Source organism: Eublepharis macularius, chromosome 7 (assembly GCF_028583425.1).
Source record: "Eublepharis macularius isolate TG4126 chromosome 7, MPM_Emac_v1.0, whole genome shotgun sequence".
Classification (NCBI taxonomy): domain Eukaryota; kingdom Metazoa; phylum Chordata; class Lepidosauria; order Squamata; family Eublepharidae; genus Eublepharis; species Eublepharis macularius.
Genome location: NC_072796.1, coordinates 134556699 through 134578915, shown reverse-complemented (window position 1 = coordinate 134578915; position 22217 = coordinate 134556699). Strand labels below are relative to the sequence as shown.

The following is a 22217-nucleotide window of genomic DNA, read 5'->3' as shown; positions in this document are numbered from 1 at the left end:
CTGACACAGGAGGTTTTTTTCTGGGGGGGGGTTCCCCTGGGCCTTCCCCCCACACTGGCCAGGTGAATGGAAGCAGATAGCAGAGGATGGGCACGTGGGATCCCCTGCCCTACTGGGGGACCTGTCAACCATAGGTAGAGGTCTTTCAGATAACCTGATCAGAGGTGGGCACGAATGGGAAAATGGAGGTTCATTACGGTTCGAGGTTCACCGCGTTTCACGAACCACGAATGATGAACTGGCATGGAATTGCCCGGTTCGTGAACCAGTTCATTTGGTTCATGTCACTTCCTGGGCAGCAGGTCTGCAGAAAGCCTATACCCTCCCCCATTGCCTAGGAAACTATGGATCGGCACGATGCTGTCTACAGTGGCAAACTGAAAAACAAACCAAATGAACCTGCTTAAAAATCCTAGTGGTTCATTGCAGTTCATCAAAAAAGCACCCTGACGAACTGCCTGTTCAAGGACAAGAAAACCACCCAGTTCATAACAAACTTTGGTTCTTATTTCGGTTTGTGCCCATCTCTAAACCTGATCCATTTAGCTCGTGATGCTGCAGCTTTTCTCAGGTGTCCAAGAAGATTTTAATAATTATCTAGGCACCTCCCACTGTAACTTTTGCTAAAGTACCAGCAAACCAGCCAGATTTAGTAACAGGATTATAGACTGACTTCTGATTTTTTCCACCACCCTTTTTCTAGGGCAAGAATGGCTCACCAGGTCCTCCAGGAGAAAGTGGCACTCCAGGTAACCCAGTAAGTATTGGCTCTGTCCTCTGTGTTTGTCACATACATGCAGGATGAGCAGCTGAAGCCATTGACAGAGGCAGGCTATGATTTATTACCAAATGAAGAGGAAAAAGTGATGTGTCTCAATCTTGGGATGGATCTCCGTCTGCACTGGCGGATCACTTTCCAGTAGAGAAATGTACCACCGGATGAGAGCATCACGTGGATGGAAAAGAGCCCACAATGAACCTGGCAGGTATCTGTCATGCCAAGTGAGAGGGCAGGCATTAGAAAAACTGACATATGGACTGCTGGGAAATGACTGAGAAGAGATGGAGTCCAACACCTTTCTATCGGAATCAAGCTTCATTGAAAAGAATCCAAGAACGGAGAACATTAACAAGTCCAACAGAGCGATGTTTCTTATTTCCTCATTTCCAGATGGCCTCTGAGGATTAGCAGAAAATAACATAAGAATGATGATCTGTGACATTTGATGAGACACGACACATCTTCTTTCTGTGATTTTGCCCTTTTCTAGACATGTGTGTGGCAGGAGGGTGGGTGATGAGAGTTGTAACAAAAAGACAAACAGAACTTCACTGTCTCCTTGTACATTTCTAACGTTGGTACCTTTTAGATGCACCTGCAACCATATGAGAACCTCATATCTGGGAAGGGGCATGGAGTCGAGTGGAGAGGGGGGTACAATCTGTTGCTTCCGTGCCTATGGCGCTAAAGGTCTTTGGGTCAGTGCTGATATCAATTGTAATAGTATGCTAAAGCCTGAAAAAGAGGCTATTAATAAAATCAGTTCAGTAGAAGGAAAAGCAACACAAAATCACATTTTAAAATTCCACACGTCATTGATAGAATTCAGGCAATTTAAGACAAGCAAGAGAAACAAGCAAGAGAAACAAGGCAATGCATAAGACATGATGCATTACACAACCAGCAAAATGCCTGAGCATATGGAAAGGTGCTAATTCCCCCCCCCCTAACCTTGTGCCAAAAACTTAAAAGGCTTGGTATTAGGCAGACTGCTGGGGGGGGGCACATTCTGTCTTTTGTAGCCAGGCAGCATGACAGAGTAGGCTGTTTTCTTATTGCCTCTCACCTTTCTCTGGAGGGGAGGGCACAGAGCAGATCCTCAGATGCTGATCTTAATTGGTGTCTGGAATGCTGAATATTTATAACATGTCAGCAGCAGCTGGTATGGTGCTGACACGTTGTATTTGGGTAAAGCATAGGCAACAACCCAAGCAGTAGCATTGCATTGGGCCGAGGATCCCTGATAGTTAGCATTGCATTGGAACAAGGATCCCTGATCATTAGCATTGCATTGGAACGAGGATCCCTGATAGTGTTTTATTAATGCCTTGTTAAAACATGAATGTACACTAGCATCTCCTTTATTTTCTATTCCAAGGGTCCAAAAGGAAGCAAAGGAGAAACGGGCAGCCCAGGACTTCCCGGATTTATGGGGCCACGAGGCCCTTCTGTAAGTAACTAGTTGATGATAACGCTCTTTACAGACAGAACTAGGGACAAGGTTTCATTTGCCTTACATGGGGTCAGAATGGGGTGATGTCAAGTGGAGGGTAGGAAACTAACACCCTGAAGAAATTTCACAAGTGTGGGCAAGTATCCCAAATAGTTTCATCCTCTTGCTTTTCCCCCATCCTCTAGGGAGAACCTGGTGAGAAAGGTCTTCCAGGGAAAGAAGTAAGTATTTCAGCTTCTCAGTTAAAATTCCCCATGTATGTCATTCACACAAGTATATTAAGAATGTAAAGGAGGTGAGATTAATCTGTGCAAAAAAAAAATTACAAGTTGGACGTATCACTGTATCTCATAGTCAAGCGCTGTGCTTCACCCTTATGGGTATTTCCCTGGTTTTTTGAGTATTTCATATAGGGACTGAGGACGTAGCTGTAACTAAGAGCCGAAACAAAAAATGAAAATTCTGTCAATGGAGTTTTCGACATTTTTTTCCTTTACCCATCAGGCCCTAATTCAAACGGAGACTACGGCACAACAAATTAAGTATTCCAACCTTCCACTTTCCCAATCTAAATGGCTCTCATATAGCTGCTGTTTTCCCTGTGGGGGGTACAAATGCATGTACTGTACTACAGTAGGATATCTGCTGTTTATAGAGTTGAGAACAAGCTGTAATCTTCCCTTTCCTTCATGCCGAGGTCCTGATGCACTTTAGGCCCATGTGGATCTGTTATTTAAAGAAAACTAAATGGCTGAAATCTCTATCCACACAACTCTATGTGTTAGGTCTGATTTGGGCTTAATTCTTAAAAAAAAAAAAAGAAGAGTTTATAAAAATGTTTAATCATCATTTCAGCATATTGAGAATAATTACAAAGTACTGCTGAGATCACAGAGCTCTGGATTGGCAGAGAATATTTTTTAATGTTGTCATGGTTGAGAAATCCCCATGTATGAAACCAAAATGAATTGGATACGGCCCCAACCCTTCAGATTTCTAGTTTTTTTTTTAAAAAAAATTGTTTTAGTTCCATCTTATTCTGATAACAAAATTAATCAAAAGTCTTACATTCTTTGGGTACATGTTATAAATCATACATTTCATGTATTGTCGAAGGCTTTCACGGCCGGAGAACGATGGTTGTTGTGGGTTTTCCGGGCTGTATTGCCGTGGTCCTGGCATTGTAGTTCCTGACGTTTCGCCAGCAGCTGTGGCTGGCATCTTCAGAGGTGTAGCACCAAAAGATGGAGATCTCTCAGTGTCACCAGTCAGTTGACACCAGTCAGTTGACACTGAGAGATCTCTGTCTTTTGGTGCTACACCTCTGAAGATGCCAGCCACAGCTGCTGGCGAAACGTCAGGAACTACAATGCCAAGTTCACCGCAATACAGCCTGGAAAACCCACAACAACCATCATACATTTCATTTCATCTCTACAATTCCATCATAATTATACTATTTTCACTACGCTATTATCACTATAAGTCTGCATTCTTTAATTCTAGTACTTCTTTACTCTGCTCATTCATTTGATTGCATTCTGCTAACATATATTTGTGTCTCTATTTTATACTTCAGTTTAACCTATCTATAAAACGGGGTCCATTTTTGTTTTCCATTATGTCTGTTTTTTTCTTTTATTAATTCTGTCAGTGTGTCCATTTCTGCTGTCTCTAAGATTTTCTCTATCAGTTCTTCAGATTTCTAGTTTTTATTGGTTTGGTGTAGTGTTTAAGAGTGGCAGGACTCTAATCTGGAGAGCCAAGTTTGATTCCCCACTCCTCTGCTTGAAGCTAGCTGGATGACCTTGGGTCAGTCACAGCTTCTCGGAGCTCTCTCAGCCCCACCCACCTCACAGGGAGATTGTTGTGGGAATAATAATAGCATACTTTGTAAACTGCTCTGAGTGGGCATTTAAGTTGTCCTGAAGGGTAGTATATAAATTGAATGGTGGTGGTGGTGCAACATGGACTTTTGTTTGGTGTTTTGAGCTGTTCTTAGTATATTAATGGAGAGGCATGTTACTTGTTCAACACATGTGCCAGACTGCTCAAATCTATGTTTACAGTTGCATGCATAAGAGTGCAATTTGTCATGATAGCAAGTAAGGTTCTTCCCATTTTAATTTCTGCTTAAGAAAATAGATAGATAGATAGATAGATAGATAGATAGATAGATAGATAGATAGATAGATAGATAGATAGATAGATAGATAGATAGATAGATAGATAGATAGATAGATAGATAGATAGATCTGGCATATATGTAGCTTTCTATAATGTAATGGATCAGATTCAACTTTCTTTTTACAAGTATGTAAAAGCAATCCCATCCTATCATTAGTTCATCATATAAACCATTTCTTCTTCTTTTTGATTTATTATTTCCTTCCAGGGAACTCAAGGCAAACCAGGGGAGCTTGGAGGCAAAGGTGACCGGGTAAGTTGAGAACTTTCCTTCAAGGGTTAAAGCATTTTTAGTGAGATTGAGAAGTGCCCGTGGTTGATCAAGTGAGGCTGCCAGTAATAAGTTTCTTAACAGAATTCTGCAATAATGTATGAGCCTATATGATGGCACATGTAGTTGGTCTTCCACAGGGCTTCTTGATTCATTTCTAGACACTGCTGTCTATTCTGGCCATTTTGAAGGCACAGGTTCAAATCCCCACTCTGTCATGGAAGTTTGCTGGCTGTCCTTGAGCTGGTGGAATATGCACCCTGAACCTACTCACAGGGTGGCTGTGAGAATAAAATGGAGAAGGAAATGATGTAAGCTGCTTTAGGTCCCCATTGGGGAGAAGGTTGGGGTAACTTACTGTGCAAAAGTTCCCAATGGACCACTGCTAAGGAGGGACACTGGCAACCAGAAACAATACTGGCAGCAGTGCAGGGACCACTTGGCTTGGACCTACCCAGTGGTGGTGTGGGAAGTATATGACAGGAAAGTGTACACCTACTCTTGGCAGTCCTGACTGGGTGAGGGGGTCTCACCTCTGCAGGAGTATACCGCATACCCTGCAGCTGTGGACAAGTTTACATCGGGACCACACAGCATAGCATCCAGACAAGAATAAAAGAACATAAAAGACACTGCAGACTTGGCCAAGCGGAAAAATCAGCAGTGGCTGAACATAGCCTAACTAAAACAGGACACAGTATCTTATTCCAGGACACTAAAATACTGGACAACACATCCAACTACTTTGTCAGATTGCACAGGGAAGCCATTGAAATTAATAAGCATAAGCACAATTTCAGCAGGAAAGAAGAGAGTTCAAGAATGAATAGGGCATGGTTCCCAGTCCTGAAAAACACCAGACTAACAAAATACTCTACATCTTACAATAGCCCTGCAGATAAGATTAGCATATCAACTACCAATCCATATGCAAAAAACCTCCTCAGGACACAGTGAAGCTTCCCCTCATTAGCATTCCACACCCTGGGAAACTCTTACAGGATGACTCAGCCCAAACCCACTTTCTTGAGTAGATATAAATTACCTGCTAACATCTTCTCCACACATTGACACTGAGAGATCTCTGTCTTTTGGTGCTACACCTCTGAAGATGCCAGTCACAGCTGCTGGTGAAACGTCAGGAACTACAATGCCAAGACCACGGTCATACAGCCTGGAAAATCTACAACAACATAAATAAGGAATCATCTCTATGAGGATGGTACCAGAGTTCTTTCAGTTTATTTACCATAGGAGACCCCCTGACCTGGATAACCCAGGTGAGCCTGATCTCATCAGATCTCAGAAGGGTCAGCCTTGGTCAGTAATTGGATGAGAGACCTCCAACGAAGACCAAGATGGCAGAGGCAGGCAATGGCAGACCACCTCTGACAGTTTCTTGTTATGAAAACCCCACCAGGGGTCGCCATAAGTCAACTCTTCCTTGAGGGCACCTCTCACACACACACCACAGAAGACAATGATGGGATTGTAGGGATATTGTGGAGTTCTTCATAGATAGTGGCAAGCCCTAGTTTGCTGACTGGGCTTCTTTAGCAGCTTCTTGGCAGAAATGCATTGATTATATTATTAATACTTATTAATGTCAGGGAGGTCTGTGCCTTAGCGTTACAGAACATATTGAGTTTATATATATTTGTTAGCCACCTTGGTTAATTTTACAAAAAAATTTACTCCATATTTCTGCCCTCATAGGGTCACCAAGGCAGCTAACAAATTAAAGCATACATAATTAAAATGATGAAACCAGATCTAAAACAAAAATAAAAGACAGAAACAAAAATTAAAACATCGGGAGGAAGGAAAAGCACTTACGTTCATTTGCCTCTTGTTGCATTTCTGTGCGGGGACCTGTCTGTCCCCCATCTCAGAAGGCTCGGTTGGGAGTTTGGCCAGAATTTCTTTATTTCTTTATTTCTTTATTTTTTATTTTCCTTTATTTTTATCCCACCTTTCTCTACAGTGGGGACCCATAGCAGCTTACATCATCTCTTTTCCTCTATTTTATTCTCACAATAACCCTAAGAACTGCTGTAGCACAGTGGTTAAGTGTTTCGGCTGCGAATCAGCACTCTACTGGTTCGAATCCCACTATTGCCATGCCAAGGTGGCCTTGGGTAAGCTACTCCTCTCAGTCCCAGCTTCCCAGCTGCATTGTGGGGATAATAATAACACTAACTTGTTCAGCACTCTAGGTGAGGCACTAATCTGTCTAGAAGAGCAGCATATAAGCACGGTTGTTGTTGTTGTTGTTGTTGTTGTTATTATTATTAAGAGGTAGGTTAGGCTGAGAGGATGTGACTGGCCCTAGGTCACCCAGTGAGCTTCCATGGCAAAGTGAGAAATCCAACCAGGTTGCCCAGATTGTAGTCCATTGCTCTAGCCACCACACCATAGTGAGTCTGGATGGTAACCTCATTCCTCCGATTTGACCTGCTTGGGATGACTTCCTGCTCAATCTACCTTGATTTAAGCAAGGTCTGATGTAATCTCTGTGCTGATTTCGTCCAACAGGGGGATCCTGGCAGCAAAGGTGAAAAAGGTCCACCAGGAGAGAAAGGCCCCGCTGGTGATCCTGGTGTTCCTGGTCGTAAAGGACACACGGGGTTAATGGGTCCCCCAGGACCATCAGGGGATACCGGGCAGGCGGGACCTCCAGGCGCTCCAGGACAACCAGGATTTCCTGGCCCAAGGGTAAGAGTTTAGTCATAGCTAAGATTGGGCCTAATTAACTAAAATTCAGCAATAGGAAGCAGTGGGGGGACCACTATGGCCATTCAACTAGTACCTTAAAGAAGTCCCTGCTTAGCCTCTAAGTGACCAGCTAATCCTGTATTGCCCTTCTTTAGTGTAGAATGAGCTGTGGCTCAGGGGTAGAGAATGTCTAGCATGGAGTATGCACTGCAAAAATTCCATTTCAGTTTTGAGCTTTGGTTTTTTACTGGATGTGCGTTTTCGGTATGCTAGAATTTCAGTGGGGAACAGGTCGTTTTCGTTTCTGAAATTATCCGGGGGCACTGTTTTCGGGTTCTGGAATTTCAGAACCTGAAAAGTGTGCCCTGTAGAAAATTACAAAGGAAATTCTCCCTACGTTACGTGGATGAGGCTCCTTGCAAAATAAGGGGAAATTAGCAAACAAGGAGCAGTGAGAGGTTAGTAACGAGTGGAATTTTCCACCAGCTTTTATGGGTTCCCTCTGTTGAGGAAGCCAACGAGATGGGTGTTCTTTCCAAGACAAAGGTAGTTTTTATTGAAGAGAAAATGTATCATACATGCAGATACACAAAGCGCAAGCATGCAAGTGCCTAGGAATACAGCTAGAAAAGGGGGGAACAGCATAGGTTTCAGAGAATATTTCAGGGAATATTTACCTATCAGAGGTCCACGGAAAAGGAGCCAACAGTCAACTTTCTCAGGGAGGGGCTCAGACCAGGATCTGAGAGTGTCACACATGGATCCATGTGAGTGTGCACACATTGACTAGTCAGAGCCCAGATATTTATAGGATGGAGAGGACCTTGGAGCAGAATGGTTCCTTACACAAAAGACTTTGATATTTGTCTCCTGGGAGGGATAACAACTTTGATGTATTTTGATCAACATTCTGGCCAGAGACAAGGGGTGCAAGTGCTTATTTTAGGTTCATACCAATAAAACAACAGTTCAACATTCCATTTGGGTACAAGAGGTGGAATGCTTATTCAGGTGCCCAATAGAACTATAATTCAACAAAACAGAAAAGAGTCCAGTAGCACCTTGAAGACTAACCAACTTTACTGTAGCAAAAGCTTTCGAGAATCACAGTTCTCTTCTTCAGGTGCATCTCGACAGCTTATGCTACAGTAAAGTTGGTTAGTCTTCAAGGTGCTACTGAACTCTTTTCTGTTTTGCTGGTACAGACTAAACACGGCTAACTCCTCTGGATCTATAATTAGGGGTGTGCAAGCCAAAAATTTTCGGCTATAGCCGAAAGTAGAAAGCCGAAAGAAGATTCTCTATCGTTAAAGCCGAAAGCCGAAACAAGAATCTCTTTCGGCTTTCGGCTTTCGGGATTCTTTCGGCATTATTTCGGCATTCTTTCGGCTTTTTTCTAAGGGAAAATGCCTCCGTCTTCCAGGACGCCTGGAGGAGGCATTTTCCCACCGAATAAGCCCAAAATTGGTGGGGACCTTCCTCTAACCCTTCTCTAACAACCACCCCTTACAGCCCCACACAAACCCAATTCCCCCCCAGCTGCCACACACAGACCCAAATCCCCACATTAGCCCCTCACAGACCCAAATCCACCCCCACCTGCCCCACACCCATAACCCCAGGAACAGGCTGGCAAAGGCCAGCCCTCTCCCTTTGTTCCCTATGCTGGGAACTTCTAAACTCTCTTTCCCTGGGCAATTCTGCACAGCCCAGGGGTGCCACAATGGTGGGCACACTTCTGAGTGCCAGCTGGTCCCTGTGAAAGAGCACCTGAACCACAGACACCCTCCCTCAAATTCCCCCACCACCTACAGAGATGGCTGGCCAGCCAGCCCCATTGTTCCCTATGATGGGAACCAACTGCACAACAAAGAATAAAACAAGAACAACACAAAATAAAGTTTTAAAAAAATTATTTTCTCACTTCCAAAGTACAAGTAGGCAAAGCATTATGACACATTACACCAGCAGTCCCCCACACAGAAAAATTAAAACAAAACTCACTTAACATCAGAGAATCACAAAACACGATTCCTGTCAAAAACACTTTATTTCTTGAACAGCTTTAGGTTACACAGCAGGGGGGAACACCAAAGGGCATGGCAGCACTATCTTACACAAAAATAACACAACTCACTTAACATCAGAGAATCACAAAAGCACAATTCCTGTCAAAAACACTTTATTTCTTGAACAGCTTTAGGCTACACAGCAGGGGGGGAACACCAAAGGGCATGGAAGCAGTATCTTACACAAAAATAACACAACTCACTTCACATTAAAGAATCACCCCAAAAAAATTGCTGTCAAAAGCACTTTATTTCTGTAACTGCTTTAGGTTACACAGTAGGAAGGCACCACAGAGCAGGAAAGCAGTGTACTACACAAAAATAACACAACTCACTTCACATCAGAGAATCACACAAACACAATTGCTGTCAAAAACGGTGAAGTGGGTTGTATCATTTTTTGTAGTACATTGCTATCATGCCCTGTTGTGCCCTCCTACTGTGTAACCTAAAGCTGTTCAAGAAATAAAGTGTTTTTGCCAGGAATTGTGTTTTTGTGATTCTCTGATGTTAAGTGAGTTGTGTTATTTTTGTGTAAGATAGTGCTGCCATGCCCTTTGGTGTTCCCCCCTGCTGTGTAACCTAAAGCTGTTCAAGAAATAAAGTGTTTTTGCCAGGAATTGTGTTTTTGTGATTCTCTGATGTTAAGTGAGTTGTGTTATTTTTGTGTAAGATAGTGCTGCCATGCCCTTTGGTGTTCCCCCCTGCTGTGTAACCTAAAGCTGTTCAAGAAATAAAGTGTTTTTGACAGGAATCATGCTTTGTGATTCTCTGATGTTAAGTGAGTTGTGTTATTTTTCTGTGTGGGGGACTGCTGGTGTAATGTGTCATAATGCTTTGCCTACTTGTACTTTGGAAGGGAGAAAAAAAAATTTAAAACTTTATTTTGTGTTCTTCTTGTTTTATTCTTTGTTGTGCAGTTGGTTCCCATCATAGGGAACAATGGGGCTGGCTGGCCAGCCATCTCTGTAGGTGGTGGGGGAATTTGAGGGAGAGTGTCTGTGGTTCAGGTGCTCTTTCACAGGGACCAGCTGGCACTCAGAAGTGTGCCCACCATTGTGGCACCCCTGGGCTGTGCAGAATTGCCCAGGGAAAGAGAGTTTAGAAGTTCCCAGCATAGGGAACAAAGGGAGAGGGCTGGCCTTTGCCAGCCTGTTCCTGGGGTTATGGGTGTGGGGCAGGTGGGGGTGGATTTGGGTCTGTGAGGGGCTAATGTGGGGATTTGGGTCTGTGTGTGGCAGCTGGGGGGGAATTGGGTTTGTGTGGGGCTGTAAGGGGTGGACTTTAGGGGCTGAGAGGACCTACTTGGGGAGGCCATGAAATGCCCCCCCCAAGTAGGAGCAGTCTGAGCCTTGGTGGGGGGTGGGAGGAAGGGTGGGAGAAGGGCCCCAGAGGGCTGGGGGGCATTTTGCATGCAAAATGCCACCCCTGGCAACACAAGCCTCCCCCAGCTGTCAGTGGTAGAGATGAGAGCAGAGCACCTACTTGGGGAGGCCATGAAATGCCCCCCCAAGTGGGAGCAGTCTGAGCCTGGGTGGGGGGTGGGAGGAGGGGTGGGAGAAGGGCCCCAGAGGGTTGGGGGGCATTTTGCATGCAAAATGCCACCCCTGGCAACACAAGCCTCCCCCAGCTGTCAGTGGTAGAGATTAGAGCACCTACTTGGGGAGGCCATGAAATGGCCCCCCCAAGTGGGAGCAGGCTGAGCCTGGGTGGGGGGTGGGAGGAGGGGTGGGAGAAGGGCCCCTGAGGGTGAGGGGGCATTTTGCATGCAAAATGCCACCCCTGGCAAAGGAAGCCTGCCTCTTCATTTTTTCCCCATAGGAAATAATGAAGAAAGATTAGCAGCAGCATGCTAACAATATGCTGCTCCTTCGCTTTCTTATGGGAGGATGGGGGGACCTGCTTTGGGGGGCCATAACATGGCCCCCCAAAGTCCAATCTGTCTGAAACTTGGGTGGTTGTTAGAGAAGGGTTAGAGGAAGGTCCCCACCAATTTTGGGCTTATTCGGTGGGAAAATGCCTCCCCCAGACGTCCGGGAAGATGGAGGCATTTTCCCATTGAAAAGCCGAAAGAAAGCCGAAAGAATCCCGAAACGTTTCGGCTTTTTTCTTTCGGCTACCCGAAACGTTTCGGCATTCCCCGAAACGTTTCGGCATTCCCCGAAAGAAGCCGAAACACTTTTATTTCGGCATTCTTTCGGCATTCTGAATGCCGAAACGCACATCCCTATCTATAATTCAACAAGTGTCTCTAAAGATCGGTGATGTGTTACCAAGTTTTAATTAAGTTTCTCCCAGGAAGAAGTAAAACTCTCTAGAGGTGACAGATGACTCCGGATTTGCTAGACAGGATTCTCACCAAATGGGGAAGAAATAAGAAGGAGGGTCAGAGGGCTGTTGAGAGCGCATATTTCTCAGGACCATTTTTTGTTCAAAGAGCTGCAACCTGAGGCATGAGAGGCTGGAGTGTAATAAGCCTAATCGCCTTGCGCACCATTTACTTGGTACATGCGTTCCAGTCTCCCAGGCTGGATCTGGTAATGTTTAGTCCTGCTGGACATGCTGTGCTCCTGTGATATGAAGTACATCAGATTGAGAGGCTCATGTCCGTCATATCATAGGAAGTCTTTGCAGCAGTCATTGCTTACCACTCGCACCTAATGGTCCTTTAGATTATTTAATAGAAAAAAGGTAAGGAAGGCATGACTTATTTGGCTCTCCAGGGCTGCATCGCAGCTGCGGGCCCTTCCTTCTCTGCAGTCAAACCTGCACGGGCCTTGACAGTTAGAAAATGGCTGCCAGACTGCCGGGCTGGCACGCAAGCTTTTGGCTGCAAATTGCAACTAACCAAGGATTTGCACGTGTGCTTGCACACACACACACACACACACAAATTAAAGGGCCAATGGAAGAAAGATCCCACTCACTGAAACCCATTCCAGGAGATTCTTTTTTTATTTATGCTATTTTTGCCTTGGTCACTGAGACTCAAAGCGGAATACACAATCTAGCTCAATAGAATCCAGGGCTGGGACATTCAATAAACAATACAATAGGATAAAGATTGCAGAAATGTGAAAACGAGCAGAAATGTGATACACAGCTGAAAACAATAAATAAGCAAATTGACCTGACATATTACATGATGCGGAACTATCCAGTACGAGCATACTTACAACAACGGACAGTACACTGTAGTATAATCTACAGTCCCTATCCTTTTCCACCGCATCTCTCTGAACCATTTCCTTACAGCATAGTCTTATAACCTGTGCAAAAAAACCTTCTAGAATAATTCAGTTTTGCATAGTTTGGGGAAAGCTGTGAGAATGAGAGCTTTCCTGATCTTTTCAGGCAGGCTGTTCCATAAGGGTGGGGGCCACCAGAGGGATAACTTTTTGCTACTCCCAGAGTTCCTGGAGTGTTTGTTTTTATTCAGATACTAGCAACAAAGCCCATTGTGGGGAAAAATACAATGGGCTCTAGAAAGGGGAGGGAGGGTGAGCAGGCATTCGCTCCTCCTCCATCACTGATTCCAGCTGGTGAAGGAGGGGGGTGGGCATTGTCATCTGCTCCATGCCTGATCTGTCTGATATCGGCCATGTCAAGGGGTGGTGGGCTTTGCTACCAGCTCCATGCCTGATACATGCCAGGTAAAGGGGGGGGGCATTGCCTCCTGTTCTGCGCCTGACTACGGCTGGGTGAAGTGGAGCAGGCATTGCCACCTGCTCCAAGCCTGATGCCAGCTGGGTGAAGAGGGGTGGGCATTTCCACCTGCTCCCCAATGAGTGAAGGGAGGAACAGGCATTGCTTCCTGCTCTGTGCCTGATCCTGACAGGTGAAGGTGGGTGGCAGGCTTTACTATCTGCTCTGCTCCTGATCCCAGCTGGGTGAAGGGAGTGCAGGCATTCTCTCCTCTACCATCTCTGTTCCCAGCTGGATGACTGCGGGGAGGTGGGGGTGGGCATGGCCACCTCCTCTGCATCTAATCCTGGCTGAGTGAAGGAGGAGCATTGCCACCTGCTCTGCACCAGATCCAGGCTGGGTGAAATGGGTGTGGGGTGGGATTGCCTCCTACTCTGCGTCTGATTCCAGCTGGGTGAAGGCTGGTGATAGGCATTGCCACCTGCTCTGCACCTGATCCCATCTGGGTGAAGGCAGGGGGTGGCCATTGCCACCCGCTCCGTGCCAGATCCCGGCCTGGGCTTCCTGCCACTGGAGGTCTGGCTGCCTCATATGGACTTCCTTCCATAGGAGCGCCCTCTGGAGGCACACCAGGGTAGGAAATGAGTTGTCTTGAATATGCTTAGCCTTTTATATAGTAGGATAACCAAGCTGAGCCGAAATGGCTAATTGCTGATATATTTTTGGCTCTGGTGTATCCTGATGCACACATGTGGAAGGTCCCAGTTTCAATCCTTAGCATCTCCAGTTAAAAAGAAAAGCATGCAGATGATGTGCTGCTAGACACAGTAAACAATAGTGGCCTTGATAGCTCATGAGGAAGAGAAGGCTGACATCATCCCAGAAGGACAGTCTATGATAGATGGAGCCATCTTAAGTAAATAAATACTGGTGCCATTGCGCCTCACCCACCCACTCAGCTGAGGTACCGGTGGTCAGTCGCACCAATATTCAATGCGCCTCAATATCATCCTCGCAACAGTGCATGGCTGAACACCAACTCCTGATCCCATTCGGGGTGCAATCTGTGCTTCAGAGGTTTTGACAGACTAATATTCAGTGATTGCTGGCCTCAAAGTACAAAACAAGAGGAGCTCCGGAGCTTTTTCTGGAGTTAATTTTATACGAGCAAAATAGATTCTTACACTAATGATTGTAATTTGTTTAGCTGCAGAATGTTTCAGGAGATCTGCAATTGCTGTTATTTCTGCTAATTGGAAAATAATGATATCTATTATCCTGAAAGGTTCCCAGGGCTTTTTTTTGCAAATTGAAAATGTGAAGATAATATATGGGGATAATTTCCACGCATACCTGCTCCCATCCGAGTACAGCAAAACCTATTTTAAACTCTAATCTCAAGAGCAGAAGAATAAATCTCTCTGTGTGTTTGAATGCGGAGAAAGGATTCTAGGCAGGTAACAGGCTGTTCCTTCTGCTGAAATTGCAATAGGAGGAATATTGAGGCCACACGCAGCTACTAATGTCGCTGTGGCTGGATATGGCTACTAACCCACCCATCCACACATCCCCAATTAACATGGAGTTAGAAAAGTACCAGTTTTAATCATGAAGCAAAGAAAAAATGGTTTCAAAGTATGTATGCATTAGACACGAGCAATTTCAGTTCTTTTTATAGTTATTCCTATTTTTGTCTATCAGTTCTCTGCTTTCATCTGTCTGTTGAATAGGTCTCTTTGTTAGAGATAGGCACGAACAGAAAAAAAAACCCGAACATGATGTTCATTGCCATCCACGAACAGGGACTCACAACCACGAACATGACCCTGTTCACGAACATGTTTGTGGTTGGCTGTTCATGGGGGCCAGCAGGCTCTCCTCCAGCCATCATCTAAGAGAAGATCCCTACTGCACCACTCCCAGAAACCCTACCTGAGCAGGCACCAGGAAAGGTACCAATAATAAATAATAGCTTGGCCCAGAGCCTGGCAGCAGCCCCAGAACTTGAAGAGGTAGATCCCTATCCCACCACACACAAAGAAAATTCAAGCTCCCATGCACTCTTTCTATCAAAATGCCAACAGCAACTGTCTCTCGCCCTCTCAGCTGTCTGCAAAACCAGAGCCTCCCTTATAACAAATTTGGAGCTCCACACTTGAAAGGAAGACCTGCCTATCAAGCAAAATTGGGCTTAGATTGGGGTTTCCAGGGCAACAGCAGGAGTTCAAACAGAGTTCAGGCAGTCCCTGCCTCTGGTTGCCAAGGGAATTGATTGCAGGAGCCAGACTGTCTGGCTTGACGAACAGCAATGAACAAGGCTTGCAACGACCACCTGTTCGTTTAGAATGGGGCCTCACGAACAGCTTGTTCACGAACAGCAGATTGGGCTGTTTGTGGCTTTTTTTTGTTCGTATTACTGTTCGTGCCCATCTCTACTCTTTTAATTTTGTGTTCATGTAATACCATTTTTGTACAGAATGTATGTGGTATCAATACATATGGATCTTGTGGGTGCTCTTGATATTGAGAAGCATCTTTGCTCATGTTCTTTGGTTTTGTCGAATCCCGAGTCCATTTACATTTGTGGACTCTTTGACTCCTTTCTTCTTGCCCTCATGTTTAACCTTAAGAATCCTTAAATATCTGTCACATTTTCTGTATAACTTTACCTTCAAATATTAATGGAGCATTAATATATTTTCCTTTCCTCCACAGGGAGATCCTCCATCACTTGAAACTCTCCGAAGGCTCATTCAAGAAGAGTTAGGAAAGCAACTCGATGGTAAGAACCAGTGTCCTATAAAGAGACTGAGATTACTCAATGTGTCGGTACATGAGAGAGCTGGGGAAAATCCCGTTTCAAGAATTTTGAGATATTTAAAAAAATAGACAAGCTGTGTTTATAAGGCAGCTCCACAGGAACTCACAAACAATACAGGATGTGGCAATGGGGTGGGGGGGATTTCAACTTTCTTGAGAATTGCCAGTTTCATTTTTTCAGAACTCCGTGTTTCTAGTCCTTGTGGCTGAAGAAAATTTCAGCTGTTTCGAAAATGCTTATTTGAGAACTCCTTCGGGCTCATGGGCAGAACCAGATCTCATACAACAGTTGGTCCAAGCCAACCAGTTATTCAGCTGTTGAAAAAGGAATTACCACCAAAAAATGACATGGTGTGGGTTTCATGGGACCTGCATGAACAAAGGTTATGTAAGATGGGGACTGAGGAAAGGAGATGAATTAGGAAAAAATGAGTGAAAAGCTGGCTGGATCCAACTCACTGTCCCTGTATTGTAAGCTGAGCTGTATAACTGTGTGTGTACATAAAGTACCTCCAAGTTATAGCCAATTTATAGTGACCTCCATTGGGTTTTCAAGGCAAGAGATGAATAGAGGCATGTTTGTCTGTACCTGCCTCTGTGGAGTGACCCTTGACTTCCTTGGTGGTATCCCATCCAAAGACTAACTAGGGTTGACCCTGTTTGGCTTCTGTGAGCTGACAAGATTCAGCTAAATTGGGGTCTTCCAGGGTGAGGCAGAGCTGTGTGTAATTTTGTGACCAACCAACCTAGAAAAGCTGAATCCTGTGACCTGCATATTATTTTTATTTATTTATTAGATTTGTATACCACTTCTCCCTCAAACAAGACACAAAATGGTTGATGACAATTATGATTAAAAACAATTAAAACCAACAATAAACAGTATATATTAAAACTAAAAGAATCACTACAATTTAAGGGGCCCAAAATACTACCAATAGTTAAAAAAAACAAAATTATTACCATTATTGTGCATAATTTTTTCTGCCTTTTTACCATGTTAACATAATTTGTTCTTATTTTGCACTCGGCATGATAAAGAGATAGGATGGATAGAGGAAAAGAGCATTCTAAGAGAGAGATGGTCCCTATGGCGATCTGCTCCAGCATTTCAGTGTTTCTGTCTAATAGTAATCATCTCTATTTTTGTCCTTTTTTTGCAGCTAGACTCCCCTACCTCATCAGTCAGATGCAGCCAGCCCACTTCAAAGCACCTCAAGGCCGACCAGGGCCTCCGGGGTTGCCTGGTAAGGAGGGCCCCCCAGGTCGGCTGGGTCCTCAAGGAGAACCTGGCAGGCCTGGGCAGCCTGGGATGGAAGGGCCATCGGGACCTCCAGGCCAGAAAGGTGAGTGAGCTTTTAATCAGGGCAAGTAGCAGCTGATCTGAGATCTAGAACATTCTATCTCTGGATTCTGTGCAATGAAGAAGTCGCATAATGTGGAATGAGGACTTACTGACATGCCAAACCTGGGTCAATAGGAGTAGAACAAGTTGTCCTTTAGGGATGTACATTTGGAACTTAACTAACTGGCACTTCTTCCGTGAACTCTCCTTCCTGCTCAATGTGTTAATTGTTGTTTTTCTGTCTTTGCATGTATTTCTGCTCACATTTTAATTGTTTTAGTGATGTTTTTTTGTGGGGAGTTTAATGGTTTTAAAATGTGGTTTTTATTATGTATGTTTTAATTTGTTAGCCATCTGTGAGGGCAGAAAGTCTGGATATAAATTCTCTAAAATAAATAAAAGTAAGTCTGAATGTTCCCCTTTGGTTAACCTTGGAAGAGTAACTAGTCCTGTTTTTCCTCCCTTCTGTCAGGTGAAAGAGGAGACAAAGGAGAAAAAGGTGAAGCTGGTGTTGGTCAGAGAGGTGAAATAGGCCCCCCAGGAATTCCAGGTTGGTGTTGGTTTGTCCTAAGCAAAAGAGAACTTGCATAGTAGAACCAATGAAGGTTTGCATATGGGATATCTGTAATCATATAGTTAGCTTTTTTAACTGATGAGCATGTGTAGGCTCACCAGTTCCCTGGACTATCAACTCTTTCTTCCTTCCACATGACAAAATATACTCAACAAGTTTCTAAGTGGAAATCAACAAATATTATAGCTTAAGTTAGGAACTCTCTGCTGGACCGATAGCTTGTTCCCCAGTACAAGATTTTTATTACTATCTTTAAACGTTTATATCCTGCCTTTCCAAAAGTCCAATGTAGCATACCACCAGTCACATCAGACATTAAACAAACACCCAGTAAATCAAATCCAAAGGCAGTATGACTAATTATAACAGACCTAGAAAGCTGCAGTATCCAACATTGTTCAAAGCCTTACACAATCTTACATTCTGTGGGATGCCTTTTATAAAAGAGGTCTATGCCCTTCTTCCAGCAAATAGTTCAATGGAGTGGAGGTCATGAGAGAGATAGCACAAGCTGTGTTCATTGCTATGTAGTAAGGCCAAGACCAATACAGGATGCCATCAGCAGAGCCTGTGGGTGCTCTCGGTTGGTTTGTGGTTGCATATGGTTGCATTTTTGATAGATGGGAATTTTATTTCAAGGAACTTGGCCACATGATCCTCAGGTGCACTAAAATGCAGCCAAAGGAAGCTGTTCAAAGTTGTCACATCATCTGAAGTGGGAAGGAGGGCTGGTGGATGTTTACGATATGCTTCTGAGGATATCACTATAGAATGCTTTGATTCTATTTTGTTTACCAGTGGTTTCTTTTTTATTGGGTTAGATCCTCTAGTTGCACAAGCAGAAGATGCTCATAGGTAGAGATGGGCACGAACAGCAATACGAACCAAAAAAAAAGCCAGGAACAGCTCAATCTGCTGTTCACGAACAAGCTGTTCATGAGGCCCCATTCTAAACAAACAGGTGGTCGTTGCAAGCCTCATTCATTGCTGTTCGTCAAGCCAGACAGTCTGGCACCTGCAATCAATTCCCTTAGCAACTTAGGCAGGGATTGTCTGAACTCTGTCTGAACTCCTGCTCTTGCCCTGGAAACCCCAATCTAAGCCCAATTTAGCTTGATAGGCAGGTCTTCCTTTCAAGTGTGGCGCTCCAAATTTGTTATAAGGGAGGCTCTGGTTTTGCAGACAGTGAAGAGACAGTTGCTGTTGGTATTTTGATAGAGTGCATTGGAGCTTGAATTTTCTTTGTGTGTGGTGGGATAGGGATCAACCCCTTCAAGTTCCAGGGCTGCTGCCAGGCTCTGGGCCAAGCTATTATTTATTATTGGTACCTTTCCTGCTGTCTGCTCAGGTCAGGTTTTTGGGAGTGGTGCAGTAGAGATCTTGACTTGGATGATGGCTGGCGGAGAGCCCACAAACAGCCAACCACAAACATGTTCATGAACAGGGCCATGTTTGTGGTTGTTTTTGAGTCCCTGTTCATGGATGGCAACGAACAACAAACATCATATTCGGGGGGTGGGGTGTTCTGTTCGTGCCCATCTCTACTCATAGGTGTACATTTTTGTCCATCTTCCCTTTTTTTATCCCATCCCCTTCCTACTGTCTAAAGCCACTTGATTGAAGGGACCTGTTTTCTTGTTCTGTAATGCACCAAGACATTGATAATGCTATATGCATTAAAATGCATCAGCCAATGGCAGAGATAACTGATCCACAATGATTTGTCCCTTAGGTGTCCCGGGTGAACCAGGATATGCCAAAGATGGGTTGCCAGGAGCACCAGGTCCACACGGTGAAGCAGGCATTCCTGGCTTGATGGGACCCCCCGGACCTCCAGGAACCAATGGACAATGTGACCCCTCTCAGTGTGCTTACTACGCAAGCCTAGCCGCCAGGCCCAGCAACGTCAAAGGGCCCTGAAAGGCAAAGCCCCTTCCAGGGACTTCCAATGGACCTAATTTTGAAACTTGAATTCAACAAGGAAGTCAGGAGTTCGAACCTGTTTCACTCCTTATTTCTTTGCAAGAGAGGCCTTTTGGATTTTTAAAACCACCCAATGCTGCCGGTCGGTTAAGTTTTATTATAAATAGGAAAATCAATGGATTGTTACTCTTTTATGAGGCAATAAGTGACTTTCTTGTGGTTCTTTTCTCTAATATCAGGGCAAGTTTAAAACGTTTTTAAGTCTTTTTTTTAAATATAAAAGTTGACAGTGAAGTATAGCGCTCATAAAAGCAAAATCCGAGTTAGCGTGGAAAACAGAAAAGAAATATTGGCTGCTGATTTTATTTTGGGACATTTACCGTGCAATCCTAAGAAGAGTTACTCCAGTCCGATGGGCTTAGGCTTGAGTAACTCTTCCTGGGATTGCACTATTAAACGTTTAAAATGATAAAACAATTTGGAAGTGAGGGGAGTGGTGCTTGAACCCTTGATCTCTCTGGATTCTTGAGCATGCAGAAAAGTGCCTCGCACTGAGTCAGGCCATCTTGTATATGGGAAGTGGATCCTAAGGGTCTCAGGTCGAGGTCTTTCACGTCACCTGTTACCTGATCCATACAGCAAAGTTAGAGTTCAATAGCACTTTATAGACCAACACAAATTTTAGAGTATAATTTTCCAAGAGTCAAAGCTCTCTTTGTCTACACACTTGAAAGTACCTGATCCTGATAGTTGGCTATTCTGGGTATTGAACCTAGGACCTTCTTCATGCCAAGCAGATGGTCTTCCACTGAGCCATGGCCCCTCTCTACAGGAATTTTCACCTGCAGCTACCATCTACCGAGACAGGTGATTGGTCTATCCAAGTCAGGCTCGTCTACTCAGAATGACAGTGACATTCTAGGGTCTCAGGCAGAGGTCTTTCACATCACCCACTATCCGATCCTTTTAGAAGGAGATGCCGGGGATTGAACCTGGGGCCTTCTGCATGCTAAGCAGGTGCTCTACCACGGAGCCACAGCCCCTCTCCCTGAACTTGTAGTGCTTCTTTCCTAGATGCAGGGGAAGAGAATCCTGGGCACTCCAGCTTTGTAAGAACACCTGAGGAAGAAGGCTAGGATGGGATTTTGCAAATTTGCCAGTCCAGGTCACACGTCCCCGCTTTTGTTTTGCTTCTTCTTTGTACATATTGAACCTATAAATCTTCATTTTGAGAGGGGAAATTTTCTTCTTCATGCAGAACGTTTCTTGTAAAATGTATGCCTTTTCCCAACATTATTCAGCATGATCCATAATATGTATGTGCATTGTGCACACGAACGCATGAATCATCGATTCCCACAGTGAAAATAGGCGGGCTGACACAATTGACAATCAGTTCCGGAAACAGAAAGAAGTAAAAGGGTATATATATTCATCGCTAGAGAGGGGAGCAGAGGAAAAGATATGGGAGGGAGGTGACTAAACCTGCACACGTGCAATGTTAGCTGTTTCTCCCCTTCACTCACTTTTTGATGGTCCATGGAGCTTCAGCTTTTCTGACCTGATATCATGGCCCCAGATTTAGTTTGACCCTCATTTGTCCCTAACGCCTTTTGTGTTTTAAAAAGTAGAGGGGACACCTCCCCCCCCCACATCCACCACCAAAACAAAAACAAGAAAGGACATATGTTGCGACTGATTGCTCATATGGCAAAATGTAGTTATGGAAATTTTATTTCCTCCCCCTCTTTTTCCTTACGGTGTTTTTCCTCCTACTAACTTGGCCCATTTCCCAAAGCCTCTGGGTAGATGGCAGCATTGCAGACCAATTAAGATATGATTAATGCACAAACAGAAAAGCCTTTTAGTATCATATACACTAGCAAAGATTCCTATAGAAAATCCTTATAGAAAGGAAGGGTTTGTCTTCCACTCCTGTGGATGAAAATGCTTCGTTTTCGGGGGCAACATTGGAAGTGACTAGGAACAACACTAGAACACCAGGCAAGACTCATCAAGTCCAACTTCTCAAAAATTACTTCTAAATCCCATTTTTATTTCATTCTCTCTCCATGGAGCTCAGAATGGCATAGAGGGTTACTCCCACCTCTTATTTTGTCCTCACAAAAGCCCTGCGAGGTAGGATAAAAGAGAGAGGAACCAACACGCATGGGAGACAGCGAGGATTTGATCTTCGGTTTCCCAGAGCATTGTTCAATACTCTGACCACTGTACCACACTGTCTCACACTGCAGGCAGCTTTTCGCAATGTATGTGTTCACTGCTTGGGGGCATTCCACTCAGTTCCCCCATTGGCCATGTGACCTGCACTGGGTGTGTCTAAGAATGTGTGAAGGCACCAAAGTGTAAGGCATATCTTGGGCCCCCATTGCACAAGACATGCCATGCGAGGCAGGAATCCCCCAACCTGACT

General features: G+C 44.4%; 1 protein-coding gene across 1 annotated transcript in view; it reads left to right on the top strand.

Annotated features, from left to right (window-relative positions):
• The window catches only part of COL22A1 (collagen type XXII alpha 1 chain), a 264138-nt gene extending 242200 nt beyond the window's left edge, over positions 1–21938 (top strand). Inside the window, exons 57-65 of the mRNA XM_054984332.1 lie at positions 704–757; positions 2160–2231; positions 2420–2455; positions 4630–4674; positions 7228–7407; positions 15837–15903; positions 17105–17287; positions 17759–17836; positions 19593–21938. Of these exons, the coding sequence (XP_054840307.1) occupies positions 704–757; positions 2160–2231; positions 2420–2455; positions 4630–4674; positions 7228–7407; positions 15837–15903; positions 17105–17287; positions 17759–17836; positions 19593–19780 (903 nt within the window). The 3' untranslated portion in view covers positions 19781–21938. The remainder of the gene's footprint in view (positions 1–703; positions 758–2159; positions 2232–2419; positions 2456–4629; positions 4675–7227; positions 7408–15836; positions 15904–17104; positions 17288–17758; positions 17837–19592) is intronic.
• Positions 21939–22217: the final 279 nt, after the last annotated feature.